The 23,420-nt window shown below is 36.2% G+C and overlaps 1 protein-coding gene across 1 annotated transcript in view; it reads right to left on the bottom strand.

Annotated features, from left to right (window-relative positions):
- Positions 1-23,420, bottom strand: part of LOC122402537 (opioid-binding protein/cell adhesion molecule homolog) — a 193,344-nt gene that overhangs the window by 53,851 nt on the left and 116,073 nt on the right. The window contains exon 2 of the mRNA XM_043405409.1: positions 22,046-22,143. Coding sequence (XP_043261344.1) covers positions 22,046-22,143 — 98 coding nt within the window. The remainder of the gene's footprint in view (positions 1-22,045; positions 22,144-23,420) is intronic.

The raw sequence follows: 23,420 nt of genomic DNA, 5'->3' as shown, positions 1-23,420 counted from the left end.
TATTACAGGGAATTAAACATTGGAATAAATCTGAGTCTGCGTACGACACGCGAACGAAGTTTTATTGCACGCGAAAGGAGAAAGGAAAAATGAAGATAGATGATCCCCGGTAATTCATAAACTGCAAAACTAATACATATATTTTCTGTGACGCGAATGTGTACTTTCATACATATATTACGGAGGACGTGAAATGATAGATTAAGAGTAATGCGTGCATCGACGCCTTGATCGATTTCTGAACACAAAAGTACTGCCATGAAACTGCACTTTTGTCTCAGAGTTATTACAGCTGTCGTCCATAGTAGCCATTACCGTCGTTGATGCCAGTACTAAACTTTAATAACCAGAGTAATATTTTATCTTCTTTGCTCGTATAAATTATCGGGCGATGTGTCGACAAGACGAGTGCGTTTATTCGACTTCGGAGTTAGAGATATTAGTCTGGTTAATATTTTACAACCGAATACACGTCTCAAAATAGAAAGTGGAACCAAATTGGAACTTTTGCCCAACCGAGCAGATTTATTTTCCTATTTTTTTGTACGTGATTTTAAGATGCTAATATATTTTTCAATTCAACTTCCTCATTATTCACGACGATGAATAATTAATTTCCTGGCAGAACTATTTTATTATAAGTAAGAAATTCAGTAAAATTTACTACTTTCCATTACCCTTCGCAGAAGCAAAATGAAAAGTGATTTTGTAAACATAAAGTTAGAACGATTATTTGAGCCTAAATTTTACGAAATGGCGGTAAAAATAATTAATAGTCTCGATGAAATACATATGAATCGAACATACTCGAAATTTTTAATTTATCTTAATACATTATCGGTAAATTATCAATATTATAGATAAATTATATTATCGGCAATAATTTCGATCGGAACGAAGTTTAAAGTCGCGAATTATGACGATGGAATTTATACTGCGTGTAGCAATTCCACGAGAACTCGAATTCGTGGAATCGTTCGCGTTCTAATTAAATTAATGAGGCCCGTTCCATTACGCGCGACGAATATTTTAATAGCCACGTTCTTCTTCGTGTAATTTTCTGGACTGACGGTCGCGGAGCCATTGTCCGTCGTAAGATTCTGGTAACAAGATTCTACGATCCGTGTCCGGCATATAAACTTATCCCAACGCGATTGCCGACGAGAGAAATTTGGAACCGAACGCGTTCGATTTTAAGAGCACCGTGGAAAACGTTTCCGACTCGCAATTCCTTCCAACGGCGATTCCAACTATCCAAAGTCGGGGGGCCTAACTCTTCTTCGCCATAAATAGCGAAAAAAGACAGCCCTGAACGACTGACGACGCTCGAACACGATTGGTCGAAGTGAAACATTCCAAATTCAAGTTCTTACAAATCAAATTCACCGACAATTATTTCCTAAAAGAACGAATTATTTAAAAGGATTACTAATGTGCGTGGATGATCACAATTTCAGAGTAAATCCAAATCATATTTATCGACGCGCGTCGCAGGAAGAGATTTTTTCTATTTTGCAGGTGAAAAATATGAGAGCGGTGAATAATCTCGATTATTGCATAAAACCTTGTTTATCGCAGGACTGACAAAAGAGGTGTTTTATTTTTTATTTACCTGAATGAAATCACCCTTCAAAATTCACAAAAGGACCGAAATTTTCTGTCATATTATTAGCTCGAAAAATGTTACAACATCCTGTTGAATAAAACTCGATACAAATTTAATGCACGTCAGAACTGATCATGATAATTATTATCGTCCCTCGTCGAAGGAATAATTATCAAAAATTTACAAACTACAAAATATTAAATAAATGTTTTCAGAAGGTCGAATAGAAAGCAAAATAATAGAATGCAAATAATTATTTTACGGTGATCCAAACGTCCATTTTGGAACATTTTACAAATTGTAATGTTGTAATTAACTAAAGAACAAGGAATTATAACCGTGAGAAGTTGATTTGTCATCTCGATGCGAACGCGTGCCAAATGTTTAAAGCGACAGGAGCAACTCCCATAGAAACTCCATGAAATATGCATGTTACAAATTACGTCTCGGATTTGTTGGCAACTTATTATAAAGTTTTACTATGCATATGTAACGCGATTCTTGCGCGACACAAAGCAATAACACTTGTTATATTTTAATCAAGAATTAGAATATCCGTGTATACGCATGGGTGGCAAACTACATTCTCGCGAGTTCGCAATAATATTGCCACGGAACACCTAATTTACGCGACGTTCTATTTGCATGCATAGATTCCTAAATTACATTGTGAAAAACGATAATAAACTCGATACCTTTTTCTGTTTTGTAATATTCATCAACTTCAAAAGACCCTGATCGATGCAGGAATTTGCAAAGTTGATCTCTCCGGATTTAAATCGTCTTGTCTTTCTTTTATGGGCCTCGTGGATAAAGGGTACATGGTTCGTGTAGGTGCAGAACTTAAAACAACGGATTAGTTTACATTTGTAACGCGTTTAAACTGGGCGTTGCAGCGACATATAGGATCTTGAATCTGGGACAAACCGAGGATACAAAAAATCTGTTCAGTGCACTTGCATTGTTTGGCATAAATCGATTCTCCTCCGTGCATTAAAAACCTCTAAATATTTTTAAATAAATTTGATATCGCGTTGAATGGAAATGTATTTTACTCCCGTCCTGATCCGAAATTCGAAACGCGGGAAATATTTTTCTATTTTAACACTTTGTACCTCTATAATTTCTGCGATACGAGAATTAAAAATGTGAAATTTTTACTTTTTAATGATATAAATGTAGGATGTGGTAGAGAGGGGTGACGAAAAGACGGTAATCTAACCACTTAAATGAGGAACAATATTTAATGAGAATAAAATAGGTAATCTGATGGACTTTACACGTGCTTTTTCTTTGACTCCACCTTAGCGACTGCCACGTCGCGGACGAACAGGACGATCGTCCACTGTCCTCACGCACACACACAGCATACGCGCTCCCGCGCGCACCTACTTTGTAACATTCCCTCATAAATGCAAACAAGGAATCTCTCAAAGAATCGAAATAAAGTGTCACTGTTTTCTTAAATATTATTTTTTTCAAACATTTGTAACCTAAATTCAGTGTATCACAGGTTGCATAATTGCATTCGTGATGTAAGTTATACAGTCACATAATTATTTACTATGTAGATAATTCAAAATGTCGGAACATTACTCAAACAGCTCGTTAAAGAACAGTTTCTGTTGTTCCCATTAATTATTGTACGCAAGCCGCGCGTTGCACATCCACGAATATTATATGTAAATAATCTACAATACAGATACATAATTTTAACAAATGGCGTTACTCCGTTTCCCGCTCGGAGCGATTAAACTTATGGACCGTAGTGTATGTAAAGATTAATCAATCTTTATGCTGAAATATATCAGGCTGGAGTACATGATTGCATGCTTTAGTGCAAATTATACTGTTCGAACTGATAGTCCTCACCCTGGAAAGTGTCTTTTCAATGAACTTTTACAGTAGGATACTTGAAGGAGAATCAATACTTACGAGGACTAGTTACGATCTTGACGAACATTTTTTATTAAAAGTAGATCCACGTATAACGAAAGATAACGTTGACCAGTGTTGGGATAAAATTTAATTTTCAAAGGATAAAATATTTTTTCGAATTGATGCAAAATCGATCATCTAGAAAATAGGTTGTGGTACGAAACAGTAGTATTTTCGATGTTATAAAAACGTTAATAATGGTTTTGTTATCGCACACGACTACGTAATTACACATTCCAAGCCTTTATTACTTTTATCTAATTTTACTCGTGTCATCTAAGAAAGTGATCGAAGAATTTATTGTATAGTTTATAATTACAGTTTACAAAATGAGGTCTCTGATTCTATAAAATATTTTTGAGATAAAAAAAGTTAATGAGATTGATCACGAAATAAACATATTGTACTTTGAACGTACATATTTATTTCTGTGCAATCATCATTTAATGTAACACACTTCTGTAGACTCTCCAATTTTTCCATTTCGTCCATGAAGAAATATTTTGATTTACTCTCAATCCAACTGTTTTCGAAGACATTCAGAGAAACATTTAGAATATTGTTAAACCTCCAAAAGATATATAATGTAATATCTACTACTTGTATACATCAGCTTATCAGACAGACAAAACACGTAACCACGTTGATACATCGACATAAATTCGAGAAGATGTTTCTCCAAATATCCCAAAAAACAACGAACCCACAGGAAAATATTTCCAGATAAGTAAAATATGATTTCGAAATGGAAACGTACGTTTACGATCTCAACTAAAATGTAACACCCTATACACCTACAAAACCTTGAATATTTTTAGTTTCAACCTGTCGAAAATTGCATTCACATTGCACGACCGATTATACTTAAATTCTGAAACTTGTATATCGGTAATATATTAATTTACGCGGAGCATCGTAATCCGCACAATGGGTAACACAGTGTGCTGTAAACTGTAGTCGTAAACCTAACACGCACGATTTAATCAAAGTGTAGAATTAGTGATTAATATAAGCGGCTTAATTATTAATAAACCAGCCGTGCGGCGTAACGCCGAGGACATCGACGCGTTACGAGTGCGTTGTTACAATTACGGTGTTGTTGAATCGATATTTGCCGTGGTCCGACGTGCAAATGGGGCAATAATCCCGGACGCAATATATAATTATGCCTTACGTGGCACGTTATTACAGATATAGGCTTGCACGCGACTCTTGCGCTCACGTCGGCGCAACCGGGCCATTCTCTCCAGAGGCTGTTATCTTCTCCTCTCGGTGCATGTGCTCGGCTAGCGAGTAATGCGAACCTCATATGTAAATCCCATTCTGATTAACATCCACGTGTACCAACACAGAAAGCCCTTACATCACCCTCGGTATCCTTCTTCGACCCTGCCTGCCCCTAAACCCTCTTAACTGCCGCATCATGTGAATGGCCCTTCCGTGTGTAAGCTCGTTCCTGTCGCGTCTGCCAATATTAACTTCCTCGAGGCTTCGCGATATTCCCATTTGCCTCGCGGTGCCCCAAAAATTTTTATAAAATACACCACATCCTTCCAAACGCCGCAATTTTTCGATTTTACTTCAAGGACCACAAACTGGGAGTCAGTCGTTAATTTTACGATTTTTTTTTAGTAGATATCGTTTCTATTCGTTGGTGATTCAGAAAGATGTTGAGAATTGGGAATTGAGAATAGTTCGGTGAATCTAAATTAAAATTTAGGGTACCCCAAACTTTTTCCTCGCCAAAATATACCACACTCATCCAAACACCTGAATTTTTCTATTTTATTTCAAGGACGACAAACTGGGAGTCAATCGTTAATTTTACGATTTGGTTTAATAGAGCTCGGTTCTATTCGTTGGTGATTTAGAAACATGTTTGTTAATACTTGTGAAAGACACGTACGAAAATAAAATAATACTAGAGAATGTAATTAATCAGAAAATTGGGGATCTGTCAAGGATGGTACATTTGCAACTGCATGGAAAGTAGACCACACTGAGAATTGATAGTGAGGTCAATCTGAATTAAAATTTAAGTCGTTTATATTCGTTGGTCATTCGGGAAGACGTTTGATAATACTCGTGAAAGACATGTACGAAAATAGAATAATAGTAGTGGATGTAATTAATCAGAAAATTGGAGATCTGTCAAGGATGGTACATTTGAAACTGCATGGAAAACACACACACAGTGAAAATTGATAGTCTGGTCAATCTAAATTAAAATTTAGGTCGTTTATATTCGTTGGTAATTCAGAGAGATGTTTATTGATCGTGAAAGACACGTATAACAATATAATAATAGTAGAGAACGAAATTAATGAAATCTTTGCACCTGTCGTTATATTGTACTCTGTTATTAAAACTCATTTAAGAGAATTTAGGTCGTTTCTATTCGATGGTGATGCGAAGAAATGTGTGTTAATAATAAACGAGTACAAAAGTATTCTAGTATGTCTAGTACAAATGTATTCAGAACCAGAACAATTAATAATTCATTTTACTAATCAAGGTCCATGCCTTGCTTCAAGGCACGGACACTTTGTTTGCAATATTTCCACGACAGGTTTTCATCTTCTGCCACGGGAGCGAACACGTAAACAAGTTTGGACTGTTATTATGACACTGACAAGGAAACGAAGAAACCAAGAAGTCCCCACCTATGAATAAGGTTGAACTCGTCTACGAACTAATGAAAAAAGAGCACGATGATTCGAGACTCGAGTACTCGAGGACTCTAACCATTCCAACGAAAATAAAGAAAAATTATACAGAATGACAATTATTTTCTCATCTAAAATGTTTTCAGTTACAAATACCAATTAGAAATGACTGATATTTTCTTTCGTTGACCAATATAACCACTATCAACGAGGAAAATATATTTAAAAATAATAACTATCTTACAAGTTTCTACAACAAAAATCATTAACGAAGAGTTTGTTACCTAAATGAAGAATAATAAGCGCAAAGTCTGAAGCAAATTTTTCAAAAGACAATTAATTAAAAAATGTCGATTTCTTAAGTTTTTGGTTACACAATTATTGTTCACGACCAAAACATAACTTGTTTTCCAACTGCATTTGATTAACCATTTCTTTTATTTTACGACGTGGTTTACAATTTATCAATTTTTGGTTCAAGTTGGAATTCAAATTACATCATTTATGGTTTGCAGAATGATTAAGATTTTCTTTGGTAGAGAGATTAATATTTCGTGTTATGTAGGGTCACGTGATACTATAGGATTTTCGCGATTACGCACACATGAATGTAATAAAGCGGAAAATGTCTGCGTTAGAAAGCTACTCCTAATCCAATTTCTGTCGGCTATTTTGATGTGTATCCACCTTCTGACGTGAATAGGGCATTTAATATACAAGTTTGGCGATGACAGACCTGATTTCCCGACACTGTTACGCGAGAAATTACTGATCGTTGATCCTAAATAGAGGTTTCATTAGGAGCGAACATTATAATTTTGATGAAAATACTCAATTCCGACGACGTCCCACGTCAGATTTTAATTAGAGTAGAAATGCAACTGTTTGGCAACATCTTACTACCTATTTTCAATTTATATTAATTCTGACTTATTCCAGAAAGAAATGAACGGAGTTATTTTATTTAAATCCCGACTTTACAGTCTCATTCCATGTGCAGTATATATTTCTCACTAAATATCATTTTCATGGTCAATGTTTACTACAACGATTCTTCTATGATTCGTTATAATTCGTTAATTTTTAAAAGAATAACGTCGTTGGAAGCGTTCAGAAATAATTTCTTTTAACTCGATAATTATTTGAATCTTTCTGTAATGTCAAAAAAGGCGATCATAATTTGTCTGGAACTCGTGTTTCATTTAGTATTTATCGTAACTTTAAACTCTAAATATGACGAGGAACGAGATCGTTGAAAATATTTAGAAGTGCATCAAGCTCGAAAAAATTTAGGAATTTTTCCGGTACGTCGTAAATATTAAACATAAAAATATCCAGAGACGTTTTCGGGGTGTTCCGCTTAGTAATAATTGCAAAGTGTTAAGTTGTAAGATGGATGACGAGACTAAACGGTGTATTATACGGTGTAGGGGAATCCTTTGGAGAATGTAGCTCATATTTTTCCAAATGAATTTCGCTTGTCACGGAAGAAATACGTTTCCTATTTCAAGCGGTTCGTGAACGAGGTTACCTTAGCTCGGCCGAATGGAGAGCGGAATGGTGAGAAAATGTGCGAACGAATAGAAGACCGAAGAGAGAACGCGTTCACCGCGGACAGTAAAGTTTCGGCGTGTGCTGTTCTTTAAAGCGTCGCAAATCTCCTGCAGATTCTCTCGCGTATTCACGCCGCCCCTGAATCCTTGTCGGAAATGAACTTATTCTATTGATACCGTCACGCGAAACCCCGGTCCAGCGTTTCTCAAACTCCCACATCCCTTCCACGACAAAAAAACGCCCCACTAAACAAGAAAATCAAACGAAAATCGTCCCCAGTATTTTGCATTCGTTAAAAACAACCCTCAGAATTCTTCTCGTAATTAGCAAAACAGAAGAAATACGAATATTTTACACGTCTGTCAGAAATAATAAAAGATATCAAAGTACGAGTAAAGAATATAAATTTCTTTTTAAATAGTATTAATAAATTTCAAGAATATGTGGTTGGAATTATTATATATATTTATTTACATTGCTGTGAGAAACGAGATTTAAAAATATATATTTTTTTAAGACTATTTTGAAGCCAATTAACGTCTGTAAATAGGTTTTAGAACGATTGTAGTCGAAGAATAATGATTTAATTCTACCCTGAGGAGTTCTACGGGTTTCCTTCGTTTGAGAAACACTGTTTTAGACAACGTGACAGGCGTCGATGAATGTATCGAAACTATCTTTCACAGATTGAATAAAAATGTACCGTTGCGCGATCGAAATTTATCGCAATACCGTTCTGTGAAATTGAAATACGCACGAATAAATATTACGTCCACCTTTATTCGTATTTTTAGATCATCGTTCCAGAAGTTAAAAATCCGACAATCTTTTTCGAACAACCTCTTCGGTAGTAATTTAAAACGCTGCGTGTTTTCTCGTTTTTCGACGCTTCAAACTTCGGAGCGGATAACGATGAAAACATTCGTGCGAACGATATCTCACGAATATGAAATAATAATAAGAGTCGAATCGAAATCGGGTAAAGTTATTTTCAGGCATTGTTTTTTATTTTATCCGAGCATAATTGCTGAAATTGAACGAATAATATAACGAATAAAAAGTTTACATGCAGGGTGTTCGGCCACGTCTGGGAAAAATTGTAATGGAAGATTCTAGAGGCCAAAATAGAACGAAACTCAAGAATACTAATTTGTTAATGGAAATTTCGTTAAAAAATTATTAACGTTTAAAGTTCCGCCTGTACTGAATTTTTTTCTCGAAAGTGGGTAGGATTTCGGGAGTATGTCTATCGACCAAAAATGATTGTAATTTACCTCTGCAACCGAAAATAATTTTTTTAGAACGATTTGAAGCATATGAAATTTCAAGGGAATCATTCATTCATGGACAGACATTATATTTTCGGTAACGAATTCTTTTCTCGAAATTTGGTAGGATTCCGGGGGTATGTGTGTTCACCAAAAATGATTGTAATTGACCCCCGGAACCAAAAATAATTTTTTCAGAATGATTTGAAATTTTTTAATAACTTTTTAACAAAGCCTTAGTCAAGAAATTGATATTCTTGATTTTCGTCTTATTTTGACCTCTAGAATATCCTAATGAAATTTTTCCCAGGGTTGACCGAACACCCTGTATATGTATTTCCGAACTTCGGTTTACAAATTAATTCGTTGATTGATTTTTACAAATCGACAGGGGAAAAAGTTAATTTACCAACGATTCGTACGAAAGTAAAGTTTGCTCGACTCTGCTTACGAGCAATAAAAATAAATCGGCGGGGATGAAACGAATTCCAAGAAGTAGTTAAATTTTTTTTTGTCGCTGATATCTTACAACTATTTTATATTACCGCGGCTGTATTCATTCGGGCGATGCATTCTCCGACTGATTAAACCAGTATTCTCGGTATTCTAGTATTCGGTGGAATGGGAAGGTGGAAACGCGATAGGAACAGCTTCCGTCCGCCAGGAGTCGTAATTGCGCAATATCCTTGCTTAATCTGACACAGTTAAGCTAAGTCTGCTCTAAGTCTGTCAAACAAACGGCCATTCAAATTTATATGAATTTCATGTACGATTATTCCTGCCTTACAGATTTAAATAACAATTATATCGTACACGTTCGAACTTTCATATATTGTATTATTATTAGTTCCATTTCCAAAAACACTAGGAAACTATAGTTAAAGGTATTGATACAAATAAAGCAAAAATAAGCGCTTGGAATGTTCCATATAATATTTTTCTAAGTATTTTTTGCCACACTTTTCTCTTAATAATTACCATTAAAAATTCATTTATTACACTGTATTCTTTTTTGTCGACTTCCCAAATTTTTTCTTTAAAATTTCAGATTAAAACTGTTAAAACGATAAAAAACTCGCGGCGCTAGAATATCTATGTACGTCCATGCACGCGGACAATAATACCCAGCGTCCATCTTTTTTGTTTGCTCCGTTTCAGATAATCCACTCTTTATTCCTGTTACTGTCTGCGTCACAAATGGATTACCAGTCTTTTTAATAAATAATTGCGAGTTAAAATTGTATCTAATGAACTCTTTCTCGTTAATTCGAGCGGAACGCACCGATTCGTTTTTACCGACTTTTACCAATGGACGGAGGTCTTCGCAGAAATTAATAATACTGTATCAGTATCTTCGCTGTATTGCATAAATGTATACAGTAGGTAAAATATGTAAAGAAGCAGAAAATTTGCACCCAAAAATAATTTTTAGCAACGATAAAAATAAACTCGTTTCATTTCGTGCAACCACTGTAAAATATTTCTCAAATATTTTCATATTCTCAGAATTCGATATTACAATAAAGTCCATGATAAATTCCTCCGGACCAGAGGAAGAACGAGTACCATATATCGAAGATTTCGTTCGAAGTTTAAACAAAGCAATGTTTCTGCGTTTGGTGTTAATCGATTCGAGTAAAAAAATAATTATAAAGAAACCTGAGGAACTAAAAGTTAATTTTTGGGATAATTTAGCACCGTGGACGACCAACTATCGAAATAAGAATGGAAATAAGGGAAACGCGAACGTTACGGTAAAATATTCTCGGGCGACAAGAACGTTCGAGGTTGGCGTAAAACGAAGAGGAAACGTAGAAGGGTGACAGGAAGCGTCTCCGGCTCGCCGTGAACCGTGACTTCGCAATACCCATGCTTAAACTGACGCACTTAAGCTAAGTCTGCGTCTGGTGTCGAGCTCATTTCACCACCCGCTATACTCATTTTAACCCTCTACAACTTGACACCCTGCCATTCTCTTTTCTCTCCACCGCTAACTCCCCTCCTCGTTACCTCCGTCCCCTTCCGTTGTTAAACTCGCAATAATTAGAGAGATTTCTATTTCTCTAATCTTTCCTCTCGCGCCCAATTATCTTCGAAACGGACAATTTCGAAACATCCTTCGGTCCCGTCTCGTTTAAATAAATTTGAATTTATTTAAATAGAAATTACGTCCACGCCGCACGCGCGCCCGATCGATCTTTTTCCCTTTTTAGTTTCGGCTTCTAGGTATTTAAATTTTATGCCGACCGTGTGTGTTTCGCACGAATAAGTAAGCAGCCACTGTCGGGGGTCAAAGATCGAACGAGAAAATTGTTCGAAACGCAGTCGTATCGCGACGATGTTTCGTTAAAACGGTATTCAGCCGCAGATTCCCATATTTAAAGGTACATTTGCGATCAAAGTTACGAATATATTTTACAGAAATAATAACGTAACCACTTAGAGAAAGGTCAGATTACTAACAAAAATATTGTACTAATAAATATGCAACGATCAATCTTTTTCGTAGCAAAGCTCGATAGAGTAATAATTCTGAAACTATAATAAAATTATTAAGCTCGAGATACAGTAGTGCCTCGAATATTGACAGAATTTTACCCCCCTTATAAAGTTAACAGCTTTCACATTTTCATTGTATCTTTACGAAAGTATCGTAATTGGAATCACGACTATATTCAGACTACTTTGCACGCAAAGAAGCACTTTATACTAATGTTTAAATATAAATGTGAAACTCTATATCGAATTAAATTAAATGTAGCAAAAGTAATATAAGTATCTGTAGAATAGTTGTTCTCGTGTAATTCTTTTTATTTTCTGCTTTGAACCAACCCCTTTCATGCGTACGATAAGGAAACGAAACGTATTAACATATTCATGATTATATTAGGACCGTTGATTCTCCATGAATGATAATGGAGAACCGTTCGTAAATCCAACGAGCAAAAATTTCGCAATATTGCTAATTTGTTTCGCACAAACGACTTTCCGCAGCAGCAATTCGTGATTATTCGATCGCGAATTCACGAAATTTGCTTACGCTCCAGTTTTTCGTGCACACCGTTCCCCAATTGGTCATGCGAGAACTGTAGCCTTTTGTTCTTCAGACTTTGCTACGCGAGCTAAAGGATATTAAACGGAATCGACTCCTATGAGGGAAATCGGCGAATATCTCTGTCGCAGGTTCGGCCTAAAGTCTACAAACACTATTTGTGTATCTCAAAACTAAATTAAATTTCAAATTTTCAACGTTCGATACCTTAGATATCGATCAAAAAATATAATAAACATTTTCAATAATACGAACAAACAATTCTAAAGATGCGAACATGTAGCTTGTCCACGAGCGTTTTACTAGTAAATGAAAAATTTTAGTCTCGTGCGTGACACGGATGTTTTAATTAATCTATTAATGAAAACATAGCTTTGTGTAAAAAATAATTTACCTCCAATTAAGATACTATTAGTGAGATACGTTAGGGGAAATTAATTTTATTTGAAAGCAATTTGATTGTAGTTTTCGCTGCTCGTCACGGTTTGCTCTACCATCCACGTATTTAGTACCTTTTTGACCTATACTTAATCGCCTCGTATTGATATATTAACACGAATTTAACGGAAATCACAGCCAACGCGACTCTGCAATTTGAACGGACGTTTCGACTACAGTGAATAATATTCACTGAATATTATACGATTCGGGAATTATCGCAGACGTCGCGAAACAATTTCTACGCCACCAAATCATTCGGTTTTCCTTAAATTTAGAAATCGTATTGTTATTAAGAACTCGTCAGCATCAGAAATTATCATCAGTATTTTATATATAATAATTAAAAAAAAAAATTCGTATAAAATAATTGAAACAACAGTGTCAATTTTAATGAAACTCTAGAGGAAACTCTACGAGCAAACAAAAAGGAATATACAGGGTGTTCGGCCACTCCTGGGAAAAATTGTAATGGGAGATTCTAGAGGCCAAAATAGGACGAAAATCAAAAATACTAATTTGTTGATGGAGGCTTCGTTAAAAAGTTATTAACGTTTAAAGTTCCGCCCGGACAGAATTTTTTTCTCGAAAGTGGGTAGGATTTCGGAAGTATGTCTATTGACCAAAAAGAATTATAATTAACCCTCTGCAACCAAAAAATAATTTTTTTAGACCGATTTGAAATTTTTGAATTTTGTCTAAAAATTTCAGTACCTACTCGAATTTTTTTCTCGAATGTGGGTAGAATTTCAGGGGTACGTGTATTCACCAAAAATGATTGTAATTGAGCCCCGCAATCAAAAATAATTTTTTCAGAATGATTTGAACTTTTTTAATTTAATATTTTAATAGCATGTTAACAAAGCCTTAGTCAATTGATATTCTTGATTTTCGTCTTATTTTGACCTCTAGAATCTCCCAATGAAATTTTTCCCAGGGGTGACCGAAATGACCGAACCCTTGTATACTATAGATGAGGCAGAAACCATTGTAGCAAGAAAACGTACAAGTTTATCAGAGTGTCAACATTCTGATATAGATTGATTACAAACCGATGAAGATGGCGTCGATGAAGAACTAGAGTCTAAAAAGTTCCAATTGGAATTGAGAAGAAAAGAAAAGAACAAGCGACACTATTCCTTTCCTGTGCACTGTTTTCCAATTGATCTACACGTAACAAATTTAAAAAGAAAAATTATCTTAACGTTCAAATTATTGTGCTTACATTAAATAAATGGTACCTTACATTTTTTAAACTAGATACAAACAATTTCTTCTCTCTTCTATTCTCTGTCTTCGTACAAATTATTCTTTAAAATTTATTGATTCTTATTCGTCTAAGCTTTTCCAGCGATAAAGTAGCACGTGAGGTTTCGCCTTTCAGAATATCTGCTTCACGGTTGTCAAAGCTGAAAGCCTTTCCTTGCCACTCTTCCAATAATCAACAGCTTTCTTCTCGTAATTGGGCGCGATGTCTTCGCGAATTGATTCTTCCGATTCCGTGCGTTCGCCACCTGAATACCTTTCTTTCGTTTCGCGTGGCAAAGAGCTCGCATAATTGGATCCATAGTATCACAGGCAGTAAAGTTCAATATTAGATCTTGTTCCATATCTACGTCCCTATGTGTCTTAATCAGATTGCTGATATGGTCTGGATTAGACATTTGAAAATATTAAATTGACCTCCGTAATTCGGAATATAAATTCTTATTAAATCTTTCTTTAATTTTAATCATTTACGAGAGACTTGTTTCGACATTCGTGAACAAGCATGTACTAGCGAATGCATACATTTACTTGTGATTTTAGCGAAAATATACACCGAAACATTCGAGCTTATTATAATTAGTATGCGTGACATTCCTAGTGAATGTATCCATTCAGTTCACGCTTTGGCGGCAACGTACACAAATAGAATGACGTTTCGAAATGTTGCCTTATTTATGTAATTACGCCCATTCGCGTTTGACGACCATTCAGCACTTTAATGGCGAAAGTGTCATTAGCAAAATGGTGCAAGTAAATACAGTGAATATTATTTGTTAATTACAAAATCAACAACTATGATTGCATTATACCGGGCATAATAAAACATAGAGAAAATATTTTTATTGAAGACGACTCTGTTAAACTTTGAAAATCCATGCACATAGCATGAATTGTAATACTGTTTTCAAAGAAGATTTTAATCAATAAATTACAAACCCTCGTTACTAAAAGGATCCAAAACAGAAAATAAATTAACTATCATTTTATCGGTACATGAATGTTTAAATATAGTATATAAATTTTATTAGAAATAAATAAATTACTAGAATAATTAATAACGAATATAAATACAAATTTAATGGATTCGATGATATGTACGAATTGTTATATGAAAAATCGTCAATAATCGTCCGCTTGTTGACTCTGCTAACGAGAGTAATCCCGAAAGTCTGGCCACTTGGCATCTTATTGTAAACCGTTTCAAGCCTACCTCCACACATAATCAATGACCCGATTTACATCAATTGTCACTTATCGCGCGTGGTTTCGTCATCGAGCAGGTTTTCCAACTGCTTCCAGTTCGTTCCACATATCCAGCTCTATCCGGTTCCTTCAATTATCCAGCATCGAGCATCGTAGTTTCACTCCGCCACGTTATTTCGCTCGCGGCAATTCGAAAAACACTTATTTATCCGATTTCTTATTGTCGGTTCGGTGTCCTTACACTCGACGAAACTCGAGTGTTTTCGGATAGAGTGTTATTGTTCGCAGTCTTCGAACTAGGTCGATGCAGACCACGGGACTTGAACTCGTCGACCTCGGCTTGACCGCACTTTCGAACACGAACCTGTGAATTAGTTTATAGATCCTGCACACCGGACGACCATCAATAGTTACGATAACGGTGCTCTAAGTATTCTATCGATCAACTTAAAGTCAATTCCAGGTATTGCTCGAGTACATTCATCGAAGGTGCCTCATTTTTTTAATATGTTATATCCCCTGTCGTTCGAACTTTCGTGCATTTGGCCTGTGGTTTGTTCGACGTTCTTACTGTTGTCGTTTTGTAGGAATCCATGAGCTCTACTTCATAAATTTTCAATGAAGCACACTCACTATTGCAGGTGTTATAGTCGTTTGAAAATTGGACTATTTTTATGGGGTTTTTCTCACTTTACAGAGTAAAGGAACAACTTTTCGAATATTTTTGGAATTTCTACATATTCTTCGCCAAAGTACACGTTGTTTGCATTTCGAAATATCAAAATCCTTCGATCCGTTCGCAAGTTATGATGTTTTAAACATCACGCATGAAATTTCACACATTGTATTTTTTAAAAGGAATTCTTTTCTCAAAAGAGCGTAAAATTTCGAGGGTATGCGTATTCACCAAAAATTATTGTAATTGCCACACGCAACCAAACTAATTTGTTGTAGAACGATTTGATATTTTTTTTTGCCGAAAAATTTCAGAGGAATCGGTCAGACATTGTATTTCCAATAAAGAATTTTTTTTCTCGAGAATGGGTAGGATTTCGAGGATATGTCTATTTACCAAAAATGATTGTAATTAACCTCTGCAACCGAAAATAATTTTTTTAGAACGATTTCGAAATTTTTAACTTTGTCGAAAAATTTCAAACATACTCGAATTTTTTTCTCGAGAATGGGTAGAATTTCGGAGATATGATTATTCACCAAAAATGATTGTAATTGACACGTACAACTAAAAATAATTTTTTTAGAACGATTTGAAATTTTTGAAAAATTTGTCCACCTTCCTCAATTTTTTTCTCGAAAATGTTTCTAGCCGTTTCAGAAAGAAAAATAAAAAGAATATGTTCATTAAAAAGAGTACATTTATGGTTGAAACTAGAAAAAAATCAAAGCTTTGATAAATAAAAAAATGGGGACACTTGAAAGTGAAAATTTCGATATATTAGTTACTCATAACTAGAAACATATCAGTCAAAAAGCATATATAATTTTTCTCGTTCGTAGTTGCAACAGTTTTGATCATAACATTACTTCAAGAACTTCTAAGTGCTCTTTGAAATTAAAAACACAAGAAGACTACAATACTATTGTGTTTAAAGATTTAATGGCGAGTGTTCGAATAGTTTTGTGAACCACTGTTCCGCGATAGAACCGCAGATTGACTCAGCCAATAATGAAAATTCGCTGGAGCAGAGATATCGTTATTAGCTACAGCCAATCAGTCCGTCTATCCAACAAGTCAGCCCCGCACAGTACATCAGCGCTGTCCAACTAATGGCGCCTCCCACGCAGCATTTACGTTGTCAGAGAAACCGCGTGACGTTAAAGAGGCAGTCATGATAAGTCCAGCCGTCCTCGAGCGTTAAAGTAGTTCCCTGGCTACAATAGCGCTCAAAAGTTAAACATAGATTCCTCGCCATGCTTTTCCACGCGTGCCTTGTTCCCTCTATGAAGGGACAAAGTTATGAAAATGCGTGTCACTCGCGTAAATGTCGCGTTCGCAGCCTACTATTAAACTGGCAACTTCATATAAATTTAACACCTCCGAAGAAATAACAATTTCCTTCTGCAGGTATTTTTCTTTCAATTTTCTTATTCAATTATACGCGGGACAAAGAATATTCTGTGAAAGTTTCGTTAGAAAATTCCCAGAGTCGACAAAGTTGTTACAGAAATTGTAGGTTTAAAATTGAATAAAACTCTGTTCGGTTTACAGATCATGTACACAACACTTTTGTATTTTTAAAAAATGATATATGGAATTTTCGATGCTTTGCAATTATCAGATCTGAACGTTCTTCGTATAGGTGTGATATGTAAATGGTTTGAAACTTCTTCTAAATTTTTTTCTCAGCTCCTAATCCCTTTTTTTGGCACAACCTACCCTCCTGTGGACTTAATCTTCCTCACAGTGCAATTTCTCTCCCGAAAATCTTGAGTTACGCTGTATCTTTAGTGGCGTTTCGAGCGACTGTTGCTACTTTGCGTTCCTTTGCTTCCCCGAGTAACGCGTCACGTTTTGTCAACTCATTCTGAACTCATACTTCATCACCCCTCCCCGAAGATTTCCCTCGCTGATTATGGTGATTGTGGTTTATGGACCCTGTTTTCTTCCCCTTTCCCCGCTGCAGTTCTTCATTCGGCGAATAAGACCTAGAAGAATAAATTTCCACGAACTCCGAACGTATTCGAATAAGTTCGTATAATAATACTCGTATAAAAGTGATCGCATTGTTATACAGAGTGTCTCGAGCAACCGTATTCTTTGAAGCTATTGGATATGTAAGAAAATTTCAAAGGACAGAATTCCGCACAATTCTATCCGCAATTTCAGAAAGTGGAAAATTGTTTTCTGTACAAGCGCGTATGTACCAATATGTTTCGATAAAAATAGAGTTCACCTACCAATTTTTAAAAGAAACAGGAATTACAAATTTTATTTAATTCACCAAATAAATAATAGACTATTTTAAAACCACCGTACTCCACAAACTGTACGATACAAACGTGGTAGCTGGTTCCACAAATGGAATGACGCGTTTTCGATTGCAATTGTTTTTTAATCGATCGAAAATGTAATTGATTTGTGCCGAACGCAGATTTCCAGCACGTCGTTCCAACACGAGCGTTTCCACGGTCTGGCAATTTAGAATAATTGCACTCATCTGCCTGACACACGAAGAAAGCGACGCGAGCAACGTATTTGCATAAATGTTCAACCTATAAACAGCCCAGGTACGAGAATTACACCACGGGATCGTCTGGCTGGTGTAAGCGAAGAGAAGTCGATGCAAGTGGCATAACTTGCGCGAACTTCCTTCAGATCCTCTTGTGGGAGCTATTCATCCCGCGTATGAAAATTTCGGCGACGATTGTCGCCTCGAGTTGCTTACGTCGGCATCAAACCGCTAACGAGATGGATTTCTAAGATTCTAGTTAGCGAAACACTTTCAAAATCAGCTGTGTTAAGGATTCTTAAGGAACCTTCACATCGCGGGGTTTATGATATGGACGTGACTTGTCCGCTATTTTTGAGGATTAGGCCTTCGAAATATTTTTACTTGACAAATTGCGTTACGGTCATTAAGGAAACTCCAAACTCCACACGGGACTTGGAATCCTTGGAGCTCTTCCTTGCCTCAATAGCGATTGACGTATCGTAAACCCGCGGGAGCGCACATCTGCAGACCACCGGGGTCTTGGGGGCGTTGGCTTTCCCCAAATGTTTATAAAAAAGGCAACGTTCTCGCTCACTCTTGCATAGTGTACCTGGACACTGGACACCAGGGTGGGCGGGAATGTTGCAAAAAGCAGGAAACACCCTACCAAGATGACGACTTTGAAGATTGGCTTGACCAATCCTCCCACCGGTTAGCGCTGCGCATTTTCGTTACCTTGGTAGGGGAAGCCTAGCTTAGGTTAAGGATAGCATTAAGTTTTCGGATTAGACTCGTTTTTGATCGAGCCTTACGAACTCAACTAGACTCTCCACAAGACGTTTCATACTCTTGTGTAACACGAAGAGCAACGGGCTCTCAATCAGAATCAATGGGCTTCAGTTATCGGTATTTTGCCAAACACCAGTTTGGGTGGTCCTTCGAGCACAAGGAAAGGGAACACAGTAAGGAGCTGTGTAATACGCACGGTCCGCGCAACACATAGCACGTGGGCATAGTGCTTCGCGGCCGAAGCAAGTTGATTAAAATGCTTTGCAAACGACAATTTTAAAAACTCGATCATTTCTTGCACTGCTCGTTGGTTCTGGTATAATCTTTTCGAAATATTAAACGAAACAAATCGTTCTAAATAAAAATTTCGTACAGAATAAATATGATTTTGTTTTTAATGGGTCTGCTGAAATTAATGTAGAAATATTCACGAAGTCGTTTCAGAAAGTTCAATCGAATTGATAATTACAATTGAGGTTGCATGTATAATTATAATGTAATTTAAAAACGGCAGATGTATGTTTTCTCAGAGATTTTACATTTTTCTTTAGCAGTCGATGTTTCCTGCCTCTTCGATATGAAATACTTTTTATAAAACTTTGAACGAAAAGATTGAACTTTTGATAGGTGATAAATAGTATAGCCACCGTGGTCCCGTTGTTAGTCGTGTGTAGCGAATAAAAATACAATGGTGGGAAATAATTGGAACTTTTTTCACCCAGCCATCCATCTTCATATTCTTCGCCGCCATTAACATTTCGTCGGGGGCGTAACGAATATACGCAAAGTTCTACGGCGAAAGAATGAAAAACAGAACGCCCGGTAGAAGAAATATAATGACTCTCGTAAACGTGGACCCCAGACGATATAGCCATCAATTATTATTTTAGAACCGCGTCTAGAATGCCTTTTCTAAAAGACGCGAACGAATCATCTTTCGAGAAAATTTTTCCCCCGAAAGCTACGAAAATATTCGAATGCTTTCGAACGAAAATCTATAAAATAATTAATAGGATCGATAAAACGAAGAGACTAAATTTCAGTGTATTATTACATTTTAATTGAAACTTATTATATTTTCCTGAAATTCTTGGAGTTTTATTCTGGAGCAGAATTTTGCACAATTATAATAATTTATAAATTAATAAATTTATTAATTATATAATTAATAAATATATTTTAGTATTTTTAATAAGCTTATAACTCTGATATAAATTTCTAATATAATTGAAACTATTTTTAAAACGACGAGAAATTATTGTTTTGGGAGTAATATTTTAGTTTGGGAGCAGAATTGTGTACAATTTCATTAAATACTTTTTAGTATTTTTAATAAGCTTGTAACTCTAATATAAATTTCTAATATAATTAAAACTATTTTTAAAATGTCAAGAAATTATTGTTTTGGGAGTAATATCGTTCTAATTGTTGTACCGTTTCCGATTGTTCCGAACATTTTTAGTATCATCCTGCGAATAATTTGCTAAACGTATCTAGGAATCCTCCCGTCTTAATCCTTCCATTTCAGGAGTTTCCTATGTGTACCAGATGATTCGCTCGTATAATTTGTCACGTAGCAGAGTGGAAAAAATTATTATCCCGCGACGAACGAACTTTAATTTATCAAAGTTTGCAGCGTCACGGGAAGGATGTTCGTTATACCGCAAAATCCATTTGGAAACGTTCAAAGTGTGCAGCGTGCTGGCGAATGCATTCTGGACGATGGAATTTCACGTTTATTTCAATCATTAGAGACTGGAAATTCAGTTAAATCTTCAACGACTGCGTACTATGTAAATCAAGTGTTCCATGAACTTTTTCAATACACTGTCATAGCAATAGCCAGTGTGAGAGTCAGACTTTATTGAAATTTCTTAGCTATTTTCCAAAACATACACTCAAAATTCTAGCAAATATTAGCGATGGAAAATAGCGTTAACGATTAGAATTATTGGTAAAGATCAGTGAAACGTTTTATTTATTTTTGGAACGTAGAAATTCTACAGGACATTTTTTTTAGAAAATATACTCGCACTACGTGACTTTGAAAACTATTTCGAGTTAAAAGATAAATTTAAATTTCGTTCACAGTCCTCGTAGAACCCTCGTTAGTAAATGAAAATTTTACAATTGTAATTGTTTGATGTTTACTTCGGGCAAAATATTGTATTTATTTTGAAAATTTTAAAGAACATTTTTACATAAATAAAAGTAGTATTTTGTCTGTAATTTAACGAACAAATTTGTAAATGTTTCGAGGATTGAATGATTTCAAAAGCGTATTCACATATTCTGTGTCCTTTCTTCATTGGATCGCGCCGTTTTAGCTCGCGGTTGCTCTAAAAGTGTGGTCAGAATAGGCAAACAAAAGCCGCGATGTCCGTCGATTCGGCCCACAGGCCGGTTGAAATCGAGTTACTCGATCAAAACTTGCCGCTCGACGAACAACCATGGATTTTTATACCAAACAAAGCGTTACATGCTGCTCTACACGAAACCACCGCGAAAGTATTCAACACTAGCTCTACCAAAGGCATCGAAATAGCAAAGAATTTCAACTTTCAAATTATTTTCCTGCCCTGTAAAAAGCTAACTGTATTCGTGTTTTCGAGGCTTGATTTCCATTTATGGCCCCGTGTCGTCAGAGTACCTAATTAGACAGCAATTTACCAAGTTTCGCCATCGTGTTCATCGGATTCGCGCGGTTTATAAGTTTAGAACTTGCAAGTTCCACTGTCTAATGAGGCTAATGTTGCGAGTCGCTCAGTTTAGCAACGAAACATTTTCAAGGTTTTTGGATGACGATCCCCCGGACAAATTTTCGAAACAGTCCCACAGGGATCGATCTCCGTCTCCGAATAAAAATAACTGACGTCGTTATTGCAAAACTTTTACGGTTTCAAAGTTCTAATCAAAAATTGTATGAACACAGGCGAAAGAATTTATTTCAGCTTGCCTATTATAATTCTGACGTAAGCACGGATCCGATGCGCCCCGAATTGCTTTTGCTGATTAGGATCGGACGATGCTCGTCGGTAAAAGTCTGAACAAAGTGTAAGATTAGGTGACATTGTTAGTGGAGAAATTACCTTGTAGATAGAAAGATTCGCGACGACGCAGTGAAGCACGGCGTCTCTGTTCATTGAGACCGTCACGTTTGTTATTGGTGAAACGAACCTCGGTCCCTCTGAAACACAAGGTCGTCATCTTCTTAATCAATCTATCAATATTTTTATCACAGAGTAAACAATCAAGTTCGCATTAGTTGTCTGTTCATATAAGTGTAATATATTCCTTTAAAATTGAGTAACTCCCTGGCCCCACTTCCTGTCGTCGCTTTGACTATTATTTTCATAAATGTTAACTTGTTTGAACATTCATACAGTTGTTGATAATCGGGAGAAAAAAATTTTGAAACTGTGGCGCTGCTTTGCTGCGATTAGGAACTTGCGGAATTTTGTAAGAGGACAGAAAGGCTTTCTAGCAGGCCCTGCCTTAAACGACTAGGATTATTGGGAAGGATTATATATACATTATGTAAAATAAGTACCTAGAATTTGTAAATAAAACTCAAATTCCTTACTTAATCATCCAAATTTATTTTATCGCCTTCAAAGTAGGCCCCATCAGAAGCAATGCATATACGCCAACGCTTCTCCCAGTCTTCAAAACACTTTTTAAACGCTGAAGAAGGTAGCGCCTTCAGCTCCTTCTGCGAATTTTCTTTTATGGCCTCTATCGACTCAAAACGCCTTCCCCGAAGGGGTAATTTGAGTTTCGAAAATAAGAAAAAGTCACAGGGGGCCATATCTGGTGAATACAGTGCTTGTTCGATCACATTTGTTGAGTTCTTGGCCAAAAATTCGCGTACCAAGATCGATCTGTGCGACGGAGCATTATCGTGGTGCAGGATCCAAGAATTGTTTTTCCACGCATCTGGCCGTTTCCGACGAATATTTTCGAATATTTCGACGCTCAAATAATATTCTTTATTTACTGTTTATCCATCTGGAAGGAATTCCGAATGAACATCACTACGATAATCAAAGAAAACAGTGAGCATGACCTTAATTTTCGAGCGACTTTGACGCGGTTTTTTAGGGTTTCGTTCATTTTCTAAGCGATATTCCGAAGCTTGTTGACTTGTTTGCATATTGTACTCATAAACCCATGTTTCGTCACCGGTTATGATGCGTTTCATGAAGATAAAGTTACTAGAAGCCCGTGAAATCATGTCTTCAGCAACTGCTTCTCGATGTTCTTTTTGCAGAAAATTCAGCTCCTTCGGAACAAGTCGTGCAGCGACGCGTCTCATGCCCAAAACTTCAATTAAAATGTTATGCACGGACATGTGAGACATTTCCACTTCATGAGCCACCTCTCTAACACTCAGGCGACGATTATTGATGGCCATTTTTTTTATCTTTTCGATGTTTTCGTCAGTCGAAACTATTGACGGTCGGC

This window comes from Colletes gigas, unplaced genomic scaffold (genome assembly GCF_013123115.1).
Source record: "Colletes gigas isolate AHSC1104 unplaced genomic scaffold, ASM1312311v1 Colletes_gigas_Sc00037, whole genome shotgun sequence".
NCBI classification, from domain to species: domain Eukaryota; kingdom Metazoa; phylum Arthropoda; class Insecta; order Hymenoptera; family Colletidae; genus Colletes; species Colletes gigas.
Note: the sequence above shows the minus strand (reverse complement) of the source record. Positions and strands in the feature narration are given on the sequence as shown.